Source organism: Cottoperca gobio, chromosome 15 (assembly GCF_900634415.1).
Source record: "Cottoperca gobio chromosome 15, fCotGob3.1, whole genome shotgun sequence".
Lineage (NCBI taxonomy): Eukaryota > Metazoa > Chordata > Actinopteri > Perciformes > Bovichtidae > Cottoperca > Cottoperca gobio.
The window spans coordinates 9653759-9679359 of NC_041369.1; the positions used below are offsets into that span (position 1 = coordinate 9653759).

The following is a 25601-nucleotide window of genomic DNA, read 5'->3' on the forward strand; positions in this document are numbered from 1 at the left end:
CAAACTGTCTAAATACACTGATGCTTAGATAGTCATCAACACTTGGTTTTAAGTAGCAAATAATATGGTGAACATGCTGAATGTATTCTATTCCACAATATCAAGTTAAAAGGTTTATGCAACGCCACTGGAGGAGAATTTAATAATAGTTTAGTGTGATTGTTTACTCATGTCTGCTGATGAGGGTGAACAATAGTGCCACACACTACTATTTGTTCCCATTTCCTAACCCTTACTTACCAAACACAGACTTGAATGCGCCTTTGTAATTAATGTCATTAGGATCATTTGGCGAGCATGTGCCACATGTTGCTGGAATGAGAGCGTGCTTAATCTCTCCACCCGCAGTGTCTTTCGCCATCAAATCCACGACGATCGCATATGTCTTAATTGAAATGACGGGTAATAGCATCTGTGAAGGCCACATCACTTTCAGTCTCCCTGCAGCTGTGCCTCCACAACTGTGTGTATGTGTGTGTGTAAACCTTACTGACATTTAAAAGATTCATGAAGCTCAACTCACCAGCTCAAGGACCTGCTTGCACAGACCCCCGTAGAATTATGATGGACTGCCCGGGCTGTTTGGTGCCCTAATCAGAGAAATGATGAGATGCAGTTGAAGTCAGGTAGCAACATCACAGTCTAATGTTCAGTGGCAGAGATGAAAGGCTTTACTCAAGCTGTATATGGTTTGTTTTGTATATTTTAAAAATGGCAAACAGAGCAGGTTGCTTTTAAAGGTTCCTTGCTGCTGGGGAGCAGGCAGGTGAACATTACATATTTGTAGATCCCCACTCTATATGATTGTATAGATGACATATGTCCGTTGAATTCAGATTTTGCCGACCTCCATCAGTCTTCTCATCAGCATCTCTCAAAGGTGTTTCTGAGGGGGTCCATGTTGTACAGGAAAATCCAGATTATATTTTCCTCACCACATGAATGTGGTTGACCCAGCTGGGCGGCTTCCTCATACGCACAACAGTGTCACTGCATGCTGGTTCTGAGCTACATCACCACATAGTCATGTAGCCATGCCATGCCTGCAGAAACACTACACGCAAACTGATACCTGTGGATGTAGAGTAAGTGAGGTGCTATGGTTGTTGCTAAAATAAAAAGGACTACATTTTCTTTTTGCAAATTCACAATTTGCTCAACATTTTGTGTCAGTTATCAAAATAGATATCCTTCCCTTCTCTTATAATGTTAGATGTTTCTGCAGGTGTTCTGTGTGAATATTTCCTTTAAAAAAACATCATGTATCCCTTTCATTCACATTCATATGTTTGCCATATATATGCATTATTCATGATACATGATACATGTGGACATTGCTACACTTTAAATAATATTTCCCTGGTGTAGTCATAAAGTCTACAAGCTGTAGGTGCATGACTTGGTTTGTACATCGCAGTCTCGCCCCATGCATGGCAAAACTACTCTCATATTTACATGTTATTCAAAACATTCAGAAAATGCTTTGAAAAACTGGAAAAAGAGCAAGCAGCAGAACTAGCGAGCCCTGTTGAGAGCAGTGTCACCTGGCAGCCCATTCAAGCTTAGAGAAATGTTATAGAAAGCCCAGAGCAGTGGAAACAGCTGGCAGTGCTGCTCGGTGACTTTCTCCCTCTGTCTTTACTCTGGGCCTGTCGTCCCTGTAGACACTACCAGGGCCACTCTTACAGCATGTGTACAGCAACGCAATCATCACTCCCCCAATGTTCTTGTCCTTCAGTATGAGGCCAATGCAGACACACATACCTCACCTTCTGCGGAGTACAAAAAAGCAGTAAAACAAATGTGTGCCAGCAGGCTGAGAGATGGTTTTCCAATTAAATGGTCTATTCTTTCACTGGAAGAGATTCTTGACATTTGAAGTGCGGATGGATTGTATTGCATTGTACTTCATGTGTATCTGTGTGTGCTGTATGTGCAATGTCTGTAGTGTGACTCTGCAATATTAAACAGTTTGATATGCAACATGATTGACAGGGCTGATCAGCACTTCATGAAAATGTCATGCTTCTCGAGTCACTCAGTCACCTACTCTAAAAAAAAAAATAAAAGGGCCTCAGCAAGTAACATACCGTAAGTTCTATGCATAAAATCATTCGTAAAATCTTCTTGTTCTGTATGAACTCTTATCAAATAATTATTGTTCACAATCAGCGAAAGCATTCCTGTGATATTGCATGTGTGCATGCTGCTCTGTTATCATCCTCTATAACGGCTCCTCTCTTGCTCTTTAGCCCTTTCGTCTGTTTTAAGTGTGACAGAATCTCAGTGACACTCACAAAAGAAAAGCTCTTTGAAAGCCAAGAGTATGAATAATCACCAAGACACCCCTAATCCATTTTTAAAGAAGGGAATATTAATGCACTAACAACTGTATCTGCTCGGCATGCGGCAGACGATTCCAGGTCTGCAAAAAGCCCCCTTTTTTTCAGACTGGAGCCTCCGCGAGCGTTGGGGGATCACTCTGCACTCTCTGTCACCATGACGACGCCAGTTCCATGTCCGAGTGGGTGTACGCACTTAATTTAGTAATCCTCAGCGACCAACATGGGAACAGCTGTGTGCGTGCTGAGAGGGTCCAGGCTAGCAATCACGCCAAAATACACTTAATTACTGAGAATGTGGTCACTCTTGTGGCTATTTTGGAATACGAATTCAATTTGCAGTGGCTGGCATCTACTGTATACAGTACTTGCATCTTTATCGAGAAGTGATTTGTCCTTTACCTGAACTGGCAGTCTTACTGGTTGTTGTTTGTCACATACATTTGTCACACTTTTGTATTTGTAAGTAGCACAGTAGTTGAAGAGAAAGCTAAACTAGGTGCAGAGTGGCTCTGCAAATGTGCACCGCGGTTGTAACCCCTGTGTTTACGCAGGTGGATCCTCACCTGCCAGAACTGTAACATGCCGTGTAGCACTCTGACACACCGACAGTGACTTATATATATACAGATGAAGGCCCGGGAAGCACTAGAGAGCCATTTTAAACCGAGATGCCATCTCTCTTTCTTTCTTTTTCCCTTCATGGTCCGTTGAACGTTTGAAGAGACAGCTTTGTGATTGACAGATAGACGTGTCCTCTCAGTTCACAATGACTAGCACTTATGTCCTGTCATGTTTAGATGTGTGGAAGCAGTCATTAATTAAAACCAGCATGTATAGAAAAGTCAAAGGATTGGTGATTTATTTTGACTGGTTGGCTATGCTAAACAATGTTTGAAAAGAGCATGGCATTATCGAGCACTGAATGTACTGTAGAATATGGGATTGTTACAATAATCATGATAATTACACTTATAATAGATGTGTCTTCAATGCTCATCTTCATATTGTCAACAGTTGAATACATGTGTTTGTATTTCTATCTGAACACTACTGCAGCACTACTTCAACTATTAAATGGAAAATATCTGTATCAACATCCCAGATTAGGGCGAGGCGAGAGGTGAAACATTCTTGAAAAGTTTCAACCCATATTGAGCAGTATAGTTATAGATTTACCCTTTTAAATGACACTCCCTCTTCTGCTCTCCTGTGTTATCCTTTTCGTTTTGTTTATGTTTTGGGGGGAAAACACAACAAAGAAATTCAATATTAATGGCACAAAGATGGGAGATTTCAGGGAGTGCTGTGTTACTTTATTGATCTTCTTTCTTCAATTTGCTCTGATGCATTACACTGTAAAGTCTGTCTAAATCAAGTCTTATAACACGACAGGCAGTTGTTGCACAACAACAAGCGCCTTCTCCCCGGATTTAAGAAATCCCATGTTGTCAGCCGCGATTCACTTTCCTCACGAACAATTTTCATAATAGACCCAGCATTCTTGAGATGGTGGTTTAACAGATAGTGTTACTATTTCTTTTTTTTTTAAAGAGCCTTTTTTGGGCTTTTTGCCTTAAATTGATAGAAGAGCCGTGAAGAGAAGAGAGAAGAGAGAGAGGATGACATGCAGCAGAGGGCCGCACGTTGGATTTAAACCTGGTCTGCTGCTGTAAGGACAGTTTTACTGATAATATTATGCGAAGAACTTTCTTTCTTAAATCAAGAAACTTTTCTCAGGTTTTGCATTGTGCTGATCCACCTTTAACAATGAGAGCAAGAGAGTCAGTGAGCGACTGCACCTCTTGACTTTTAGATGATCTGACTGATTTTCAGCATGAGTCATATAAATGTGTAGACACTTCTAACTAGCAAGGCCCTCGCAAACGAATAAGTTTCAGTCTTGATACAAAATCTGGCTTACCCCATAAAAATAGTGACTGCCGTTAAAATAAAATTTTGGCTGAATTTCTTATTGGTCTCCAAGTCATTATGTGCTTTGTTGATTCTTAAGTGTGCAGGATAATTGCCATGGGCAGCACGAAAGTGTTTTGATTATTGTCTGCTGGCTCTTGTGAATGTTAATAGATATAAATTAGGCTCCCATATCCACATATCTCTTTGGTACTAACAGTTGTTGGCAAGAATGGTACCATTCAGGCGCAGTCACACTACAGTAAACGTGTTCGAGCCTTTTGGAATGGTTATTATGTTGAATAGTAAAGCAGCCTCAAAGTCTGTACAGGCACGTAAAAATGAAAGATTGATTATGCTGTGAAGTGCTGGTCCCTCTCTGAAATAGCACAGCACTTCTCTTCTAAATGAAGTCTAGATATTTCAAAAGATTTTTAGTTGCTCAGAAAGTGGTGACTTTGAAGTAGGCATGTCCCCTTGGTAGTTATTCAGCAGAGGAATATTTTAGTAGGCTTGTCGAAGATGTTCACACACATGCTTCAAAGTTGGTGGAGAGGGTCGTTTTGTGTCCAGTCCAGCCCGAACAGACCAGGCCTAACGGAAATCAATCACCACTAGGGAAGTCTCCTCTCCATCAGGATTTATTGTTATACTCTTTATTCTTTTGCTCCTGATCTGAGCCTTTTTCTATCAAGAATGTGCTGATATTGATTCTCCATCTGATATTTATATGTCCCTACATAATGCAGCTGCACAGTGCGTAGTAAGGCTCATGCAATTTAGAGGAAAATATCAATATATGTTTGTCTTCTAAATAGCTCCGCATAAAGAGCATATATCCTGCGTCAGTTTTCTTTTAATGGTTGTCTATAGTGGGCTTTAGTATTTTCTATATCGGTGTCTGTGTGGAGCTGGTTTGAACTGGAATTTTAAATCCTCTCTTTATCTACAGCGCGGACAAAATAGTTACGTTTAAGTGCCGTTTTAAACCAACGGCGACATCTTGAGGTGTGGTGCACCCGCAAGATGTCACTGATCATTTATATTGGGTCAGGCTTTTTACGCTGTCTCGTTATTTATTGCACTCTGCACCTGATGGGTAAACATTTAAGAGCACATTTCCTTTGTGCTTGCCACATTAATCTCCAGGGGTCCCTGTTGGTACAGAAACATGACACTCTCCCCAACAAACTAAAGGACAAGATAAGTCACACACTGAGGGGTGCTCTTCCAAATGATTGCATCCTATAAAGCATTTTTGCTCTGATTTCTTGACATCACAAGGCACAGTAAACTAAAAATATTTTAAAAAACAACAACAATTGTCTGTTGACTCTGCATGTTTCCCCATTTTAGTGCTTTTTTTTTATTGCCTTTTAAGAATTGATGGAAGAAATGTGTGCTAATCACGGCACATTAGAAGTCTGGAACTGGCAGCCATAATGCATGCACTGAGGCCGTTTGGACTGAAATGACTGAGCAACAATTTAAAGAGCCCACTGCATCCTTGTTAGGGCAGTTTGTAGTTCGTGGCAAACCCGTCCATGCTGAGTGGTCATAGTAACAGATGACACATTCAGACATATGCTGAGGAAAATAAACGTTTCACTCGTGCAAGATGTAGGATGCACAATACAATACAAAGTGTGTAGCCTTATAAAGACACAATATAAAGCAATATCAGTCTTTTGATGGTATTTAACTTGGTCATTGGAGTTTAACACATAATTATCTTCGACTCTTAAGAAGAAAAAAAAGCTGTTTTGTTTTGTCTCTTTTAGTTTTCTTTGCAGAGCCTGTGGGCTCATGGGAAAAGAAAGCACGGTTTGAATGGCAATCATCAGTCTTTGCTGCTTCAATTGTGTTACTGACCTTGTAGCCCCAAGCAAGAGACCACAATGAAGAAATCCGGTGGAGATATTGGGTAGAAAAAAAGCCCGCTGAAAAACATTGCTGGGAATAAAAGCTCATTAACTACTGGTGGAATTGGCAAGGCGATGGTCTTGAAGGAGGTGTGTGTAGTGGGGGGTTTTGTTGTATGTGTGATAAAGAAGTGATCCGTTAAATTCCTTAATGACTTTTTTGTATGCTCAGAGCAAACTATGCTCAGCCGTGTATTATGATTCTGTAATTCTGTTCTGTTTCTTAACACTTTAATTTTAAACTGATGAGCTTTTTATGTCCCTCTCATTGGCATATTTCTTATTTCTCTATCAAATCTTTTTTTTAACATTTTTTATAACAAGTGAATTTATCTTTTTTAATATCAGGTCAGGGCTGCAGTGTATGTCTTTTTGAGATTTGAAACTTTCTGATCATTTGCCTTCAACCTACTAAAGGAGAGCGTCCCTTTTAATGTGTTTCATCAGGACATGTCTCTTGATGTTTTCCCTGCATCCGCTATCATCCCCGCAATCAAGCCCAGCCCCCCAGAGTGCAAGAAGGCCGCTAGTAATCTTTTCTACCCTGCTAAGATAGAGATTTATGTGCCTCTTGTACGGAGGTTTCACAGAGATAATGGTATACATGTGTCGGTTTGTGCTTCTGAGCAACGCGGAAACACTGATGCACTGAAATGTGTCTGTCAGATAATGGATGCAAATAATGATAAAAGCGGAGGGTTGTGCCAGGAGGAAAGGGAACAATGGGGATAAAGACCCACGTTGGATGGATTATCTGCAAGAGCTTTTCAAACTCTTTTTTTTGCAAAGAGCATCTTTTTATAATTTATGTATTAAAAAACATTGTGGTCATAAATTACAATTTCCTGAGACTTCATACAGACATATAAAGTGTTTTTCTAGTCCTAACCTTTAGGCGAGAGTATCGCCAAGGTTAAATTGCCCATAGCTACTACACTGATACATACGCTGACACTATCTACTAATAATACTTAGCTAATTAGACTAATTAGAATAATTATTTGTAATTTTTTCAGAAGAAGCTCTGATTCAATAAAGTACCTACAATGTGCAGCAGATTATTGGCCTGGAACACCATGTTGGATTTAGAGAATGTGCCTTTACCTTTTTAAATAAGTTCCTCAAAGACCCAAGTCTAGAGAGGTTTAAGTTTAAAGAGATACTGAAGCAGCCGTGTCTCGAAGCTCTGTCAGCTAACTGTCCTTCCTGTAATATCCCTCCTTAGTTACAAAGTGAAATATGGCTTTCACCTTACAGAAACACAGCTGCATAAATATTTATTATATGTGGAAATGTTGAGTATTAGTGGAGTGGAGACATCGGTACTGGTGAGATAAGAACTGTTTAAACTTTCATGAATTCACCAGTAGTCTGGTTTTTGGCGCTTGCCCACACTCTAATTGGCATGTTGCCGTTCTTGTAGTGAAGAACTTCATGAATTATGCACGAAAAACAAGTTACCACGTGTCCCATTATAACCACATTGTGCAAAATTCAGCCTACTTCTCCGGAAAAAGACAATACTTGAGACAGCTCCATTCTCATTACAGCCCAACGTCAGCTTAGCTGGGGATCGCCGTGTTTTCTTACCTCACCCAAACACAACATCTCACCTCTTAAGCAACACCAGTGAAAGCCTCTTGATTATAGTGGTTCCCATGTATTTTATCATCCTGACCTATTAAGCAACCAGACATACAACTGAGAACTAAATATAATCTATAAATGATTTATGGGCAAGTAGAGTAGTAATATAACTTACATTTACTCAGTGGGAAAGTGAGGCTAAGTGTTTTATATTCTAAGTAAATGCTGAGGTTAGGAGTAAGAAAACACATGAGGCTGCCGAATTTCCCTCGCATGCCCTCACCTGAACCAGGTCTAATTTCTCAGTATTTATTCTTCAACAGGGTTTAATATTTTAGTGCACAGAAATGGGGACTTAATACGTTAAATTGAAAATGTATGAGTCATAGTTGATCTATATTTAATGGGCCATGAATTGATATTCACCAGTCAATACTGTTGAATGAAGTATAAGACTGCTACTGTACTGAACACTCTGAAACTCATGAATTATACTTCTCAAAGGCAAGATATTACAGTGCATTTGTTTAGTAAAATGATGTATTGAAATCCTTGCAGTTAGTCTGTGTTAATGCAACACCTGTGCTGAACCTTTCTGGAATGCTCTGCGGGCGATGCAGAGATGCTTCTCGTTTATTGATGTTGACCTGTCCTGTCCAGCACTGAGCAGGCCAAGGGTAGTGGGGCAGAATGTGGAAGATTATGTTTCTGTCAAGTCACTGCTTAGATTCTCTTATTTTCCTGTCATCACTCCTATGATTCAATTAAGAAGCCGCATTCCTCAGTCTGGCCAGGCCAGACAAGGAGACCAGTGATTGACAGGTAGAGACATTACTATGTGAAGGAAAAGAGAGTACTGTGAGAAATATGAATATGTGAGTACATGGCATAAAATAATCTTGTAATTGATTTTCTATCTAAGCCGCCGTTTCATTTACTGAATAAATGCATTCATTTCAGACAGTGGGTTGTTCATGCCGTCCCTATTGTCTCATTGTGAAGACGAACTTCAACGTGTTTTGTATCTGATGATGATTTTGCAGATTCTAAAGACTTTGGAACGACTGCTCAGCTCCATGGCAGAATTGTCCATACACTGCACAGCACCACTAGAAATGCCTGCCGACCATGTAACCTTGCTTGAAGTAGGCTGTGCTAAAATGAGTTTTGTGTTGTCCCCTTCTGACAGATGTGATCCACACCGTGGGCCCGGTGGCCAGAGGTCATGTGGGCCCTACCGAGACCAATGACCTCACCTCCTGCTACCAGAACTCCCTCAGGCTGATGAAGGAGCATGACTTGAGCACTGTGGTGAGTCCAGTACACTATCACGCTTGCACTCATGTGAGGAGAAATTAGTCTCTGTCCTGTGCAGCTTGAAATAAATAAATTATGGGCTTCTGTTTTTTAGTTTGACAGCAAATACGCCTTCAGTGGGAAAAGCTGTGTTTTGAAAATTTTAGGAAATTTGGAAAAGGTACAAGAACAAACGGATTTAGCATCTTTCATTTCAGATACAGTTCTGAAAAGCCTTAATCTTCTTTATTTAAACAAAAGCAACAGAGAACACAACAAAATGGTAATGTTTCATGTTTGTCAAACGAAGGCTTTTCATGTAGACTACTTTGGCTTGTGATTAAATGAAAGGCAGGCCTTTGTATCCACCACTCCACATTGCCACTGCACACAACTGCACACTTTTTCCTTTATCATTGTTTGGGAAGCCACTTTGAGGTTAGAAAACTGTGACCTTTCTTTAATTATATAAAGGTCTTGTCGTAGATTTTTGATTCATTGTGTTTTCTGCTTTAAAACGCAGGAAAAGAACAGGGTTTAGTTAATGTGGCTGAATCATCAGGGCTTTAAATGAGACAATGCCCACACAATCCACAGCTGGCAGCGGCCAATCGTTCACACACTATCCCAGCTTCTCGCCTGTTCTGGACCGTATGTTTCTGTCTGGTCCACGTGATATATGGATTTACCCTGCCCACAGAGGGTAAACAAATCAGTATCACACCAAATAGCCACAAATCACATTTTCTGCACCAGCCTACTACCCTGCAGCCTCATCAGAGGCCAATCAATGAAAGTACTCAACAACAAAGAGAGGAGGCATAGATGAGTGCCAGTTTCATTAAAGATGATTGTGACAAATCCCTGCTCTGTTGATGACTTATTATAAGTGTGACAGACACCTCTAGGTAGCAATTAAATGGATTGTGAAGCCAAATGACTGAAGTTGTTGTGGTATGTTTTTTTTTTAAGTTTATCAAAATCAGCAGCTGAACAGTCTCATCCATGAAGATATGATGAGCCATAAGCATGACATTACAGTACAATGTCATTGAAACAATAGAATAATGTGTGTGATAGGCAGAGGCCTACTCTGCCGCAGCGGGCCCTCGGGCCTCATTGCACGAACACAACACCAGCTCGTCTGCTTTCATCCACAAATGTTCCAATCCTTGCTTGGTTTCTAGCACATTCCAAATATTTATTTAGTTTAGGACTATCTCTTGATTTATTTTTCCAACAATCCATATATTTATAAGAAACCGAGTTTCTGTTTTTACTGCGAACTGCCTGTATCCTGTCTAATGTATTTATACAGCTGCTCCGTGTTGAAGAGGCCTTTAATGAAAAACACTGGTGTTGTGTGATTGACTGGCCTTGTAGGATGAGCCTAGACATTACATTATCTTAGCCACGGTTCATTTAGTCTCTCCTTGCTGCAAGGACAACAGAAAGCCTTTTTACAAAAAGCAAAAGGAAAATAGCCCTTTTTTCTATCAAGGATTTGGCCTTGACTTAGTTTTACTCTAGCCTGGCTTGATATGCAGGATATATTGAAGAGAGGCTCTAGTCTTAATTATTTCTGAACAGACAGTCTTGCGGTCTCTTGATGCAGAGCACAAAGAGTCCAAGTTTTTGGTTAGCTGTTCAGCACTAAGCTCATTTTGACTCATCTGAAAGGGTCTCACTATGAGTCCTGCTATTTGAGAGAAACAAGAGATCCCATCGAAGACGGGCACCCCGCCAAGTGGTTCTACAAAGTGGGCAAAAGAGGGGGGCTACATTTGGGAATCTTAGACGGCTGGCTCCCTAATGGGGATTCTAGGGCATTACAAAGGAATAGGAGTCAAAACAAAGCCTACAACAAAATAAACTTCAGCATGAAAGATTAAAAAGAAACAGAGCTTGGTAGTTAATCCCTGTTAGTTAGAGCTCAAAGCCACCCTTTAGGCTATACAACAGTACAGCTACTACAGCCATCTCATCAAACTCTTTTTGTGACTGTAGCCTATCAAGACAGGGAGTTTACTGAGAATACAACATAATTTCAGGACTGAAAATGCACTTAATTTACCTTAAGGCAGTTCAGTCTGTGTGACTGAACATTTACTAGTATCCCCAGAAGTCAGAAATGAGATAGAAGAGCTTTTCCTGTCCTTCAGTGATGTGCTTTTCCTGTCCCTACGTGTACAGTGCTGCACTGATCTACAGCTCTACTGGGACAGAACTGGGGAAGATGGAAAATGTGAGTTTTAGGCAACCTTAGGCAATTCCTGGCTGGGTTTATGGGTTGTTTTTCAGTTTCTAGGTTGTATTCTTACCATTATTATAAAATAAAGCTAATTTGAAAGTAACAGCTCCATTAAGTCATAAAGTCCTCCTTGTGGGGCAGCTCAGGCAGTGGATCATGTGGGCATTAAAATTAGACCCTTGTTTCATAGTTTTATTTTTGAGCGATAATTTAGAAAATGTGCAAGTTATGTACTGTCCCAGGCCAGAAAAGTAAATGTTTTATTCCATTTTGTTTGATAACACTCAAGGCGTTTAGCAATAAGTGTTGCATAAAAAGAATATCTCTTCACAAAAGTGTAGTATCTTATTTTTTATCTAAGTGCTTCAAACTCATACTCATGGACACTTTGCCAAGCCTGTATTGGCTGAAATGTGAAGGCAGATGTGCATATTTAGTTTATATGACTACCCCTGGCCCACAGGGAAAACTGTAAGTATAGGATGCTGTTCTAAGCCTTACTGAGGGATGGCCTTCAGATGCAAAAGGACGATCAACCTGAGCCAAGAAACCTGCCGTTTAACCCCCACACTGAAGTTGAGCGCTATCTGAAGTGGTCCAGGCTTTAACACCCTTGCGCCGTCTAAGTCTCTGGATAAATATCCGATGGCTGGATGGCCTATTGAGTTCTGTTTTACAAATCATTTGCCTGCCGTGCATGCTGGAAAGTGTTAGCGTGTATTTGTGCCCATGTGCATGCATACACATGCACATAGTCTTTTAGGTACATCTTCCTGGGGCATATGAATGAGTCTGTGTGGTGGCAACGCTCTCTCATTTTTTCCCTGCCTCGAGGATTCTAGTGCTTTTTTTATTTGTTTTTTGCTTTTTTGCTGCGGCTGAAAGAGCAGCAGGCTGTCGCAGCTCCTTGGGCTCTTACTGACCACAGCCACAATGCCAGAGTTGCCGGCTGGCCTCTGCAACATCACACAGGGGAGCTGTGCAGCATGTGAGTAGAGTTGCAGCTCTTGGCTGATGAGCAGCGCGTTGTCAAACAGCCCCCTCCTCTGCTCAATGCTTGTTACAATACAGTTTGTTATTTGCATTGAAAGGTGAGAAGTCAAAGAGGAAATATCGCTGGGAATATGGAGTTTTGGTGGATTGATTCTAGACATACATTTTGATAATAACACTGCTTCGCTGGTCGAAGGAGGGAAGATGCTTTAGCAGGCTATCAATATTTACTTGAGCCGAGACATATAGAAATGGTCTTCTGGAAACTGTTGGGGAAACTCACAACACAGCAGTCTCACACTACTGTGTTGCCAGAAATTTTAGAAGACAACTGATGGGGAGGGAATATATTTTCTGTAATTTGTTTGTGTGTTAAGTTGCCATGCAGTGCGTAAAACATGCAGACTTTAACCACTGACTGAGACCTGCCAATCACATCATCTTCTACCTGAAATGATCATCATCAGGATTAGGCTTTTATTATTTGGTGAACGACAAATTATTCACCTGTATGCATGTGTATTTTAACGATGCACTCATGAGTATGTGTGTACTATATCTGTGTACAGTCAGACCCTGGGGGGGGCTTCCTCCCCAAAGAGCTGCAAAGCCATACAGTACATGGAACTGAGGAGACGGTTAATGCAGGTCCCCTGTCTTGGTTAGTCATGGAAGGCTGCTCAGATTCTTCCCTGGAAGCAAGCGTAGCATCTGTCAGGCAGGAACAGACAGACTGTGTGGAGGGGGACGCCACCATCTGGAAGCCATTCAGCCTGAGATTCTGTTTTTGTTTTAGAGACCATATTAAACACCCCTTAGACTGCGACCTTTTAGAATAAAAGAATAGCCATGTTTACCCAAAACATCATTATTGTTTTATTTAATTTAGCCTTCAGTCTTTGGGGAGTGTTCGGATGAGACAAAATAACTAGGATTTTAGTCTTGAGGGGTAATTTAGCCTCCTTTTTAGGTCATAATTCGACGTTGACAGGCCAAAATTTGATGCTTTCCGAAAGTATCCGTCATTAAGCTATTTCTGGCAGCGTGCAGTGGGCTGGCAGCTGTCAGTGTGGACAGTGACAGGGTCACAGACTGCATTTAGTGGCCTCCTCTCTGACTCCCAGGAGGCCCTGGAAGTGTTTTGTAGTCATAACACACTGGCTTCGAGGAGATCCAGCAGGGAAGCCACAAATTGCCCGTTGAGAAAAAAGCTGAAAGCCAAGTAGATTGGAGATGAATGGTGTAGAATGATAGGATTAGCCTCCCTTCTCTGTGGGCTCATTCCAAGGCTGTGAGGAGCATTAGCTCCCATTCATTTTGCCTGACAGTGTTCCCAAAATGCATTCCTGCAAACAATATCTTATGGTTACACATCGGCATGCACACCCTGCTTTAAGATGACAGCTGATAGTCTCTAATAGATAATCTGTTAAACATGACAGGGACAGCAAGTGAAGAACAAACAAACACTGTATCACTGGGATAAGTGTGCCCCCAAGGTGTCTTCAGGATGGACAACACATTTAGAGGGCAGGTTGACATTCACCTCATCTTAGATTCTGTTTTGGCAGACCAGTTTTAAAAGCATCTCCTCTGTTCTCAGAAATGATATGAAACATGCTATAAAGAAGGTTTACTGTTCCACCTTTATTAATGTAGGTCACTGGTGATATTGGAAAATGTGTTTTTTTACTGCTCATTTAAGTGCACTGGACGGTCTTTGTCATTATTTATGTTTCCAAATACTACCATATCAAACTTAACGACTTTGTATTCCACCCTATTCCATTTTGGTTTGCCGACTCCCCAAGTGATTAATTAATTTCCATTTATGCACTGAACAGATCGTGCGCAAACTTTTCCTCTATCTACTTCTCTTCCCTTTCTCGTAAATAATTGTCCATGAGTGCAAGCGACTACAGATTTAATTATATAATGGCTAAGAGAAGTATAGAGGACTGATGTGCACATACTTGGCTTCTGATCATAGCAAAGTAAACTGTGCCATTAATTGGGATAGAAGACTGAGAGCTTTACTGCTGATCTGCTTACATTATGCAGTTGGTCTTTGTGTCTATATCCCCTAGAATCCCATGTAGTGCATGCCTTGAATTCTTCCAGAATCTCCACAATCCAAGCTCCTTTTCTTTATGACCTAATGTGCCGATGAGCTGTGATCTCTGCACAAACCTTCACAGCCAGTTGCAATTATGTAGCGCAGTTTTCAAAATGAAGGATAAAAGGTGATTTGACTGATCCCCACAGACCACACCTATTGTTCATGTATTTCCAAGTTTTTATTAAATATCAGTTTTTAGCAGTTTGCACACTTCTGCCACGTACCTCTTGTTTGCTGCACTATGCTCCATGAGATCACTATGAGACCATGCTAAAACTATTTGCTTCGTCAATGATTTTCTTCAACCCGTTTTTTGTCTCAAATCTAAAAGTAAGGATATTGGTAACGCTCTTCTCTAAACAAGCTGATATATATTATTTCTTTTTTCAACATTTGTATTCTGTTCTACCTGGATTTCATGCTTTACTCCTTAGGTTTGTTTCGGTTCCTCTTGTAATGTAAGCGCTCTAGCATTGTTCATCCCAGTGTTAATCCAGTTGAAGATCTAGAGTATAAACGGGCACCTAGCTTGAATGAGGGGTAGAAACACAGTTTAGTATGTTCTGCAGAGGATTTCACTGGGTGTAATTCCCCAATCAGCGATTAGCCGCAATATGTGATTATAACCCAGCCCTCTCTGTGGCCACTAGTCAGCAGTCAATGCTTGTAGCCCACTTCCACATACAGTGCTTGCATTCAATGTAAAGGTTAATTAGACTGAAACTTTCAAAAGGTCACGCCACCATTTAAATTAGCCACTGCTATTTGTCTGATCCAAATCATTGGAAACACTGGGCCAATTAGATCCAATTACTCTGATAGTGGTTGTGGTGGTCTGCCACCTAGTCCAAGTTAATGGCCATTGGAACCCCAATTACCCCATCCTCTGATTAAGAAGAAGGCATCCACAGCAGGAGGCGCTTCAGGTCTGGGTAAAGAGGACAGCCCTGCCATACCACCTTCCCTTGACATTCCCTTCACTCCAGGGAAGACTGTAGAACTTTATGTGAGGTGAAATATTAGGATATGTAAAATGTGACATTTCCACACACCTCAAGAGGGGTAATCACAGTTGATGGGTATTGAAGAGGTAATCTTCACAGTGTCTACGTGGAGTGGGTTGATGTGAGCATGCTAGCGTCTTGATTACATGCACAGGAAGCCCATAGCAATAATCAGAGAGACTAAACCCTATCTCCTCCAAAGGCTACTCTACCTACAAGAGATGTTCTGTGAGGGAAATGGCAGCAGTTCTGTTCTAGATTAATGTGCTCTGACAATAATGCAGGTTCTTCAAATAATTTAAGTACTAAAGCACAGTCAAGCTGCATAAGACTTGAGCGCTCAGATTGGTTTCACTTCATGTTTTTCTCGGCTGCTGTACCTGCTGTAGCTCCTGCAGACGATCTCCTGAATTTCTATGAGGCTCATATCCCTCTGCGGTATCTGAGAATAGAATTGACAGCTCGCACCCAACTGAGGGACTGTCAGAGAAAGTTGTTGATTAAACAGATGTCTTTCCTGCTGTATGCCATGAGACAAGAACACCACAATAAGCATGCATTAATTAAACATACCTGAAGAATGCGGGCAATACAGGAGAACAAAAGGCATTTCTGTCAATGACTTCCTTTCTTGCCTATTGTTTGACTTACCGAAAATACAAACAGGAGAAAAGTGTAGAAATCTACCCAAGTTGGTGACAATTAGTTCTGATTAGCAACATCTCATTCAGAGTCATTTGCAACAATGCTGACGTTCAAAGTAAGTCTCAAGTCATTTGCCTGAGGAAGGATACTTTTGAATCACATTGTTTCCGACAAGAGAAAAACTCAAGTGGAGACGGTACATGGAAAGTGGCATCTTGTTTGCTTTGAAGCATCCTTTAACTATACACAATCTCAACACAAATAACCTAGCCCTTGCTGTACACCTGAACGCCTGCTTTTCCTCTAGTAGTCTCCCATCTGTTAAGAGTTGTGCTTGAGTCTGAAACACCAGTGTCATCAAACATTTCCTCCATTACTTATAACGGCTTCTCCTTTTATCAAAGAAGCTCAGCAGAAAAGGAGGATTTTACATGCAAAGCATTACTTTCTCAATGCCTGACGGTTGCTCCTTAACTGAGTAGATCTCAGCAATCGCACAGATACTGTAACAGATTGCTGTTCATCGACAGCGGACCTTGGTGGCATGAGTTCTTGTTTACATCATTATGGCTAATTACCATGCAGATTCAGAGAAGCCAACAGCGCCTGTACTGTGTGTGTGTGCGTCAGTGAAGCCGGACAGAGCTGTCACACTTTGTCATCTCATTACTAATGCAGCACTATCCCCAAGGTAACGCCTCGTGCTGATCCGCTGTGTTTGGTCATCCTTGAGTCTATGCCAGTGGGTGGGACTATCCAAACAGCGTGTATAAATGACTAGCCAGGGAAACCCTTTGTATCTAGTCATGTACACACCATCCAGTCATCTTTTACCTCCAACTGGCCCACAAATCCCGGTGATATATTATGCTGCTATTATGATACGCATGGTGACATTTTCAATTTAACAGTCACAGATGGATTTTTTAATTATTATTGAGTGAATAGTAATGAGAAAGCTGAATCTGTGCGTTCCTCTTAATGCACTTAATTAAAGTTACAAGGCGAGATGTTTAACATGACTGCGTCACAAAATAAGCTCTTCGGAAGGGTTATGTATCAAGAAAGAAACAACATGATGAAGCAAGCAGTCATTGCGAACATGTACTGTATTAGCACTAATCGGGTTAGTAGCTCCACCGCTGTGGTTGTGTTTTACTTCAGTGTTGAATTTACTTCCTCAAAGCTTTCATTCGAGGCTTTTATGAAGCCAGGTGTTGAACCCAGTGTCGACCTTGCCAGGGCCGTGTCCATGAAACTGGAATTTCCTGCTCTATCACAGGGTTCCATTTCAACAAGCTTGCACCCAATTATCCTTCAATCATAGTCCCCGGTCATACAGATGTTTGGTAGAAGTACAAGGTCTCTCTATCGTGGTTTGACACACGGGGGACATTTTCTTTTGCTCTGGCTGTACACATGAAGTGTTTTCAAGGGTAGAAATCAGATGGCGTCTCAGATAAAGATAAATGTCACCCAAGGAATTATTTCTTTGGTTATTTGTAGCTTTTACACCAAATAGGTAACAATTATGAGGATGCAAAAAAAATGAGTATAGTACATTACTGCTTCAGTCGACTGTCAGGCTGCTAAAGGGCTTGCTAACACATAAGTTTCTCTTTCTCCTCATATTTTGTTTATGTAAAACAGACATACAAGGGACTATAAACAGCAACATCAGCTCTTTATTAGACCCCCCTACGTGTGCACTGATATTATGCTACTCCCATTCTAATTAATACAAGGTAGTTATTTTTAGCTTTTATATAATTAAAAAAGAAAAAGCTCTACAAAACACTATTGTTTAAATAGTTTGTTCATTAGTCATATTTGGTAAGTGTTGAGTGATGAGAGTATGAGTTAATAAAAAAGCAAGTGAAGTAACAAAGACACAGCTTTGTTTCCATTCGGAAAAATAGAAGGTAACTTTTTGTTCAATTACATCGCATTAAATTAAATAAGTTGTATTCCTCTTAAACTTTACCTTGTAGTGGACATTTTGTTATTTCTAACACCTTTTTTTGGCTCACTTTATTTTCGTTTTCTTTCATTTTTGTAACTTATTTCGTGTTGAGCACAAACTGGGAACTGAATCCTAATGCCATACGGCTAGTTCTAGTCACAGCAGGATTTCTTCAGATCATTTATAGAAAACCTTTTCCTAACCTTAAAACGTACTGAGCACAACTACTTCATGTGCTTTGATAGTGCATTGGGTCCTGTTTGTTTTATCAAAGAGAATGCATAAGGCTTAGTGCTGACAGGTACTAGGAGCCATGGGGATGTTTGTATTTCTTTGTGTGGTTCAGAAGTGCACAATTGCATCTCTACATCCAGGGTATGTGTAAAGTCAGAAATGAATATGTATTATAGTCCCCATCTGCTTGGCACATATTTATGATCGGCATTGTTTGTTTTGACGACAGCAAACGGGGAACAGTGAATGTTGTGTTGACCAATTGGCCAGCCAGTATTAATGCATATTTATTAGAACTTCAGAAGAGACTCAACACAACATCCTTAACACCTAACGTGTATCCACAAATGTACAGAAGTTACCAGGCTTGCCCTCTCAACATCTTGTTATCGAAACCGCAGCAGTCTTTCCGCAGGCTCAGGTGAATGACTGTGTGCATTGGCAGACACGCCAATGTTTATGCTCTCCTACATAATTCTGTAATCACGGCGCCTATTACCCCACACATACTCCCAGTTTAGTGCCATTATTATCTCCCAAGGTCACAGCTAACGAGGGCTGACGCACTGTGCCTGGCCTGTGCTGATTGATTCACAATTTTAAACTGGCTCAATCTAGGCCTGCTCAGCAATTCTGGAGGCAATGCAGCACCTTGCAGGTTTATGAGAGAGATATATATTAGCTCTAACAGTGCACGATTGTCCTGCTTTGACGCTGGAGATTACCTCAGAGGTGTACGATACTTACTTCTGACTCAGCAAATGTTTTATCCCGTCTAATGGCAGGGACATTTGTGTTCTGTCAAATGTACTGATTTTACTAGTTAATATTGGAAAAAGAAAAAAGAGTGGCCTTGTTGTTGACCCTGCGCTTAACGTTTACCTGGATAATCTGCAGAGTGCAAGAAACAGGCTATTCTCTGGGGGTATGTATTGTATTATTATTTCTGTGATTTAATTTGTGATAGAGAATAGCGCACACCTGATTTTGAATGTGCAGCTAACCCTTGAGTTACGTCCCCACCTTCCCCGTTCTCTCCTGTTCCAAGTTAATTAAAAATTATACGACATGTTAGCATTAAATCATTATGAAGTAGGCCTACTGAAGTAATCATTTCATGGGGTAATTTAGCAGATTAAACATTTCTTTCATTGTCAACCACCGACCTTGGTATCGTAAATGTCACACTTGCCTTTTATGAATGATGCCGCAACGGTCAGGACCGTAGAGCAGATTTCAATTTAAATCAGCTATCACTGTACCTATACCTATCTTTTTCATTTCACATACACATGAATCTAGAAAGCCCAACGGTTTAGTCACCATGTCATATGCCGAATGAAGTGCCTGTCGGAGCGAACGCAGGGTGAATCTTGTTTCATGGTTTGACTTTTTGCTCACAGCTTGGAATGCCAGATAACCTCCAAATCTCGCTCAGCTTAATATCTAATGTCACATCCATAAACCCCTGGAGACGACAATATGCATGGAATCAAATCTGAGGCTCTTTACCGTTAAAGTCTAGGACCCCTCACAGGGGAGCAAAGAGCGTGAGATGGTGAACATGGAACACAAGTACGAGTGTGATGATTTCTAGATGTGTCTAGTAGAATACTGAAAGCACCTTTGTCGAACGATTTGCTCTTGGTACTGTTTCGAATGGCATCTGAAGTTTTCATTTTCTCTGGACTCCTACAGAAAGGCATTTTCAGCAATTAAAACCACATCAAAACCACCACACTACAGTTAAGTATGTCCCATTTAGCGATGCAGTGAAGAGGTTCCTTTATGGATTTGAGAGAAATATACACATCAGATCCCTTTGGCTTAATCACGGCTCCAGTTTCCAAACGTGCGGTATTATTGGCTCCCCACCTGAGCCCAGTCCTGCAGAGTCCTTGGCTTTTCCGGAAAGGAGGCTGAGTCATGTGGAAATGTGTATGTGTTTGGCGAAGAGCTCGGTCAGGCATAATGATGATGACCTGCATGATGTTCTCGTACCCAGGCGTGTTTATGATCAACTCTAAATACTTATCAGGCTTCTTATCATTGGTAAAGAGTTATAGAAAAACACATCATAGGCTGCCCCATTGTTTTCATTGTTTTCTCCAATGAACATACCATTCCTGAGTGACAGTATTAGTTGATTACATTATTTATTGCAATAGAATATGAATCCTCATTTCTATAAAGTGATGCAGTACATTTTTGCTCCAAAAACATGTGATGTATTTGGTGCAGAGAAAATGGTTTTCCAGTTTTAGTAACTAATTAATGCTTTATCAATATTCATGATGAACTCCACATTTAGAAATCTGTAATTAGCTCTATTATCCTCTGGCAATTTGTGGGGGGGGGGGAAGCAATCCATATAGTTCAAATCAAAGCACAGCAACAACTCTAGATTCTGACCAAACGGTACACTGTGGAGTTAGATATTACCTTGCATTGAGAATCATTCCAGAGGCAAGCAGAACACGACACGACTACTTCAAACCTGTGTCTCTGAATGGGAGATAGAAAGAGCTGGATGGACGGCTTCATAATTCACAAGAGCCACCTGGTGATTCCCTCAGTCACCTTCCTGTTTCCTCTCAGCCAGCTGCTCCCTGTACTCCCAATCTATCTGCAGTGCCAGTGCTCCTGCAATTCACCATGACCTTGAGTGGCGTGTCCCCTCTCTTTCGTATGGGATGTTTGTTGGGCTTTGGGTCCCTCCTCATTCCTCCTCATTTGGAGATGCACCTGTGCTCAGACCAAGATAGCACCAATTTGCAATGCAGCTCTGGGATTTGACTGTATTTAACAAAAGTCTCATATACGCAGATGGAAGCAGGCTGGCTCTGCATGCTCTTTTCGTTACTTCTGCCTTCTGTTGCATATGTTTACAGTGTTTTTTCATCGTTTCCTGTGGTTGTTCAAATTGCCTCTTTATGAGTAAAAATATTAAAACGACAGCACCTACATGTTTGGGCGATATCCCCAGTTGTTTATTTGTAGTAGATTGTTTTACATCTTGAAATCAAAACACATAATTGTGTTCAAGTAAGTATGAGCCTTAATATTCCTAATAATTATTATTATGTTGCAGCTAGATAGGTAATTATACAGTTACCTCACGAAGCAGCTTTGATACTATTTCTATCTAGTGCCTGCATTCTCTGTCTATTTTATATTTATTTTTTTGTTGAAGTCTAGAGGAGGTGGGGGATTTGTTGTTCTGCTTGGTTGGCCATAGACATGTATTGTCTGGGCCAGCCCAGGGTGGCAGAGTGGCTGCCTTCATGGCCCCAGTGTGACACAGCTGTCTCTACATGAAGGTGACCCTCTCTCTCTCTCTCTCTCTCGCTCTCGCTCTCTCGCTTTCTCTCTCTCTCGCTCTCTCTCTCTCTCTCTCTCTTTCTCTCTCTCTCTTGATCCTCCACTCTGCCCAGTTTGCCTGTCAGGTCCTACAGGCGCTATGGTCTGTTAAGCTCCTTAATGATGACCACAGCCTCATGCACTCAAACCCTTACTCCTTCATATCTCTGTCTATTTTAAATGCTGAATGTGAATGTTTACGTATGAGTGTATGAATCACCGTATCACCATCCATGTACAAAGGAGTCTAACTTGTACCCAGCTAGTGTCTCAGGGGATAATTTCATTAGGCCTAGGCGCTTGGTGAAATAAATCACCTTTGGGATTTAAAGGTGGATACTTTGAACATGCAATCCTTCAGAATGCTTTTACTCTCAATAAATAAACGCCCCAGTGTTTCAAAACACTCTTTACAGCTTCATACTTTATGTCATATCCTGCACTGTAGTGTAAAAATGACAGGACTACATGAAGATGGCAACAAGCCTTGGGGAGCAGTCCTACCAACACTTCCACATCTATTGATCCCCTTATCCCTGTACCTGCCATGAATAACGGAAGTTTCCTACGTGACAAGGCAGCTGTATTATGTACTCTCCTCTTGAGATTGGCAAGAAGAGACCAAGAGGTTCAGATGGCAGCTGCTGGGCTTGGTGGAGGAGGAGTGGAAATGTCGGGACAGGGGAAGAGATTATGCATCCTCACAGCGGTTCATCCCAACGTAATTACCTGTATGCTGTGTTTACATCCGGCGACCACCGGGAATCTGTGTCCCTCTATCTCATACAGGGTGGATTAGGAGTAGAGGTGAGCAGGTCCAGAAATGTAAATGTGCATACCACAACCAGTGCAATTCAATGTCTATTGACACATGATTAAATCCTTAAAAAAACAGGAGATTCATATGTATTGCAACCAAGGTTTTCTGTGGCATCAGGTGTGCATTTTATGTAATTTCATAAATATCAGAGTGTCCAGGTATTGTAGAATATTATTGGCTTTATATCTTGCTAACACATATTACTATGCTGTCCTGAGGGTTGTGTGCAGGTGCGTCATCAATTCATCAAGTTACATTGCACTAAAACAACAAATGTGCAGATAAATGACGATCAACGCGCTGAAATAAAATGAAAGTGTGACTTCAATAATGCAGATCACAAATTGTATGTGTTATAGTGAAATACGTGGCTGGAAAGTGTCGTCATGGATACTGGGGTAGGAATAAACAGATTGCTCATGTTCATAACTGTCTTCCCAAACAAGCATCTTCTTTTGTAGTATTTGTTCTTGTGACATTCCCTGTCACCTTTCATAAAATATGTTTACATTACTGAATACGTATTCAGTCTGTCATAATCACAATTTCTGAGACGTAGCTTCATATTGTTCCAGACGAGCACGGCTAAAAGCTCATCAAAGACACGCACACAAATCTGAAATGTGCTTTCACATTGTCACCTTTCAGGAGCATTTTCTTATGAAGACAAAGAGATACATGGCCCTTTGTTTTTGCCGTAGGTGTGAATATCATTAGATCTACTGTGAGTGCAATAAATGCGAGGAGGTGCAGTAGCCTTTGCCCATGAGACAATAAAACACATATGGAAATGAGCCGACAGCATGACTAATAGCTTGCAGTTTGAACCACTCGCCCATCTCAGCAAAATGCCTTTTGCCTTTAAGTGAGCCATTATACAGTTATCAATGAGCCTGCTTCGCCTTTGATCTCTATTTTAAGAGTTGAGGATTTTATACCAAAGAAAAGAAACACCTTGGTTTGCATGCTGCCTGCCGTTATGCCCTCAATGAGGATAAAACCAATACAAAGGAAGCTGTCACTCCCCGTGTCCCTTCTGTCCCTAATCCTTCCACTCCTGAGTCTGTGCTGCTACACCATCATCAGAGTTCAGATCAAAGTGTGAGAGAAAGGCCCACAGGTCTGCACAGAGGGAGAGCTGACCCCCTCAGAGCTTACTATGTCCTTGGACCAAAGTCCCTTTAAGGGCTGGACATATTCATTGAAAACCAATTTTGTGCAGTATGCCTAAATTGAGCTTTACTTTGGACCAGCAATCTTGCTTTGTGAACGTTCCCTGAGGCGGTCATCGTGTCTAAAGTGTCAGTTGTATAAAGACAATTTAGTCATCTCATTTGAAAGCTTGTCATACAGCTGGAATAAACTGAGGTCAGAAACATGCATTATTGTGTGTGCAGTAAATATATTTGTATTCAAGCCCAAGGTACTGCAGGCTTAAATCTGTATTATTTACAGCGTGCCAGATCAGTATATACTGTAAATTGAAAAATAGTGTTTTCTCACGCTAATACGACACAGGCCTTGACCTCTCATACGGCTACTGTTAATTAGTGTTGGATGCTCTTACCTCGGGGCAAGCTTAGATTTATGGCTCTATGTTGTGGAGTGTTTTAAAGCGTGCTGCTGGGGCCTACTCTGCCCATAGGCGACATGTATAAACAGGCTTTCATACTGAATATAGTATACTGCGTGATACTGAAATATACCTACAGTATAGCAAATAGGTCTCAAATAAGCGAATGAATTTTGAAAATAACTATGTGATCATGTTTTAGTGTTGTAGTATAGTATATATTTCATAGATAACACAGTATTATTCACTTGTTTGCCCTGCACCTTGCAATCCAAGACCCTATACAGTATACTCTATATTATGATGCATTCAACCTAAAGGGATACTTGGACATTTTTGGATTGTTTGCTGATTTACAGAGCATTACATAAGAAAATCAATATCAATTTCATCCCTGCACATTCAGTACAGAGATAGATCAGTCACGTGTTCAGCCTACCTTAGCACAATCACTGGATGCAGAGGGAAATAGTTAGCCTCCAACAGACGTTTAAAAACAGGATTCTCTGTCTGCCCACAGGAGCTGCACTATTTCTTTCTCACCCCAGTCTACCTTGGCTCATAAACATGCTGCAGCCTGCCTTTTATTCCCCCACAACATTGCATCACAGGAGTCCACACAGGCTATGTATCACTGGAGTTGTGCAAATGGGATCAGCTATCATCAGTGTTGCGGAACTGAGTGCAATGAAGACACTCACAGAGCACCCTGAGCTTCCGTTAACAAAGAGTTCATTAAGTCTATTAAATTCCCAGTTGACAAAAACATCCTAGGCTTCAAATGTTGTAGTAATTATTCCTAAAACACAGGGCCAATGAAGAAATGAGAAGAATATATTGTATGTTTTGCCTTAAAGTACACAGGAAAAAGACAAACGTCCGCTCGTCTAATTGGAAAATGTGTTCCTATGGTTCAATAATAATTAAGTACTTACCATGCTTCCAAGAGGTCACTGCTATACACCAGCATAGAGAGCTCAATTCGATTTGCAGTTAATGAGGTTGGGCCTCTTAACAAATGTTAGTTTTTATTTTGTATGTAGTGCTCTGGGAAATGTGTGTTATGGCCTATTTTATCATTTGTTATGGTTCTGTGCAGATCTCCCATCTAAATTCTTCAGGGCAACATATTACTTAACTGTTCCATTCAACTAGACACTAAATAAAAAAGTAAAATAAGTTATGGGGTCTCTTAATTAGCTGTAATGTTAGATAAGTAACTTTGTGTAAATCCTGAAGATAATTTTTAAACAAACAAACTTATGTTATTATAACCTTGAATGGTTGTATACAGATGAGACGGAGGGAATGACCTGCAGGCTATAGGGAGTTAATATCTATTGGTAGTTGTACATTTATACCAAAACTCCTTTTGTCAATAAGGGATAACCTTCAATGACGACCTCTCCTTTATTCTTGGTGACCATTTGGCTGCAGCTAAGAATAATCTCTACTTTCTCATCAACCATATTCATTCTAGCAACCCTGCTGTTCACAGGCTACTGTATTGCCCTTTCTCTGTATTACACTGGTTCCCCTTTTACCCCTGCACAATTAGACCACCGCATGTTGTGCCAA

At 40.8% G+C, this 25601-nt stretch overlaps 1 protein-coding gene across 1 annotated transcript in view; it reads left to right on the forward strand.

Moving 5' to 3' along the window:
* Nucleotides 1-25601, forward strand: part of macrod2 (mono-ADP ribosylhydrolase 2) — a 367748-nt gene that overhangs the window by 264213 nt on the left and 77934 nt on the right. The window contains exon 6 of the mRNA XM_029450205.1: nt 8955-9076. Coding sequence (XP_029306065.1) covers nt 8955-9076 — 122 coding nt within the window. The remainder of the gene's footprint in view (nt 1-8954; nt 9077-25601) is intronic.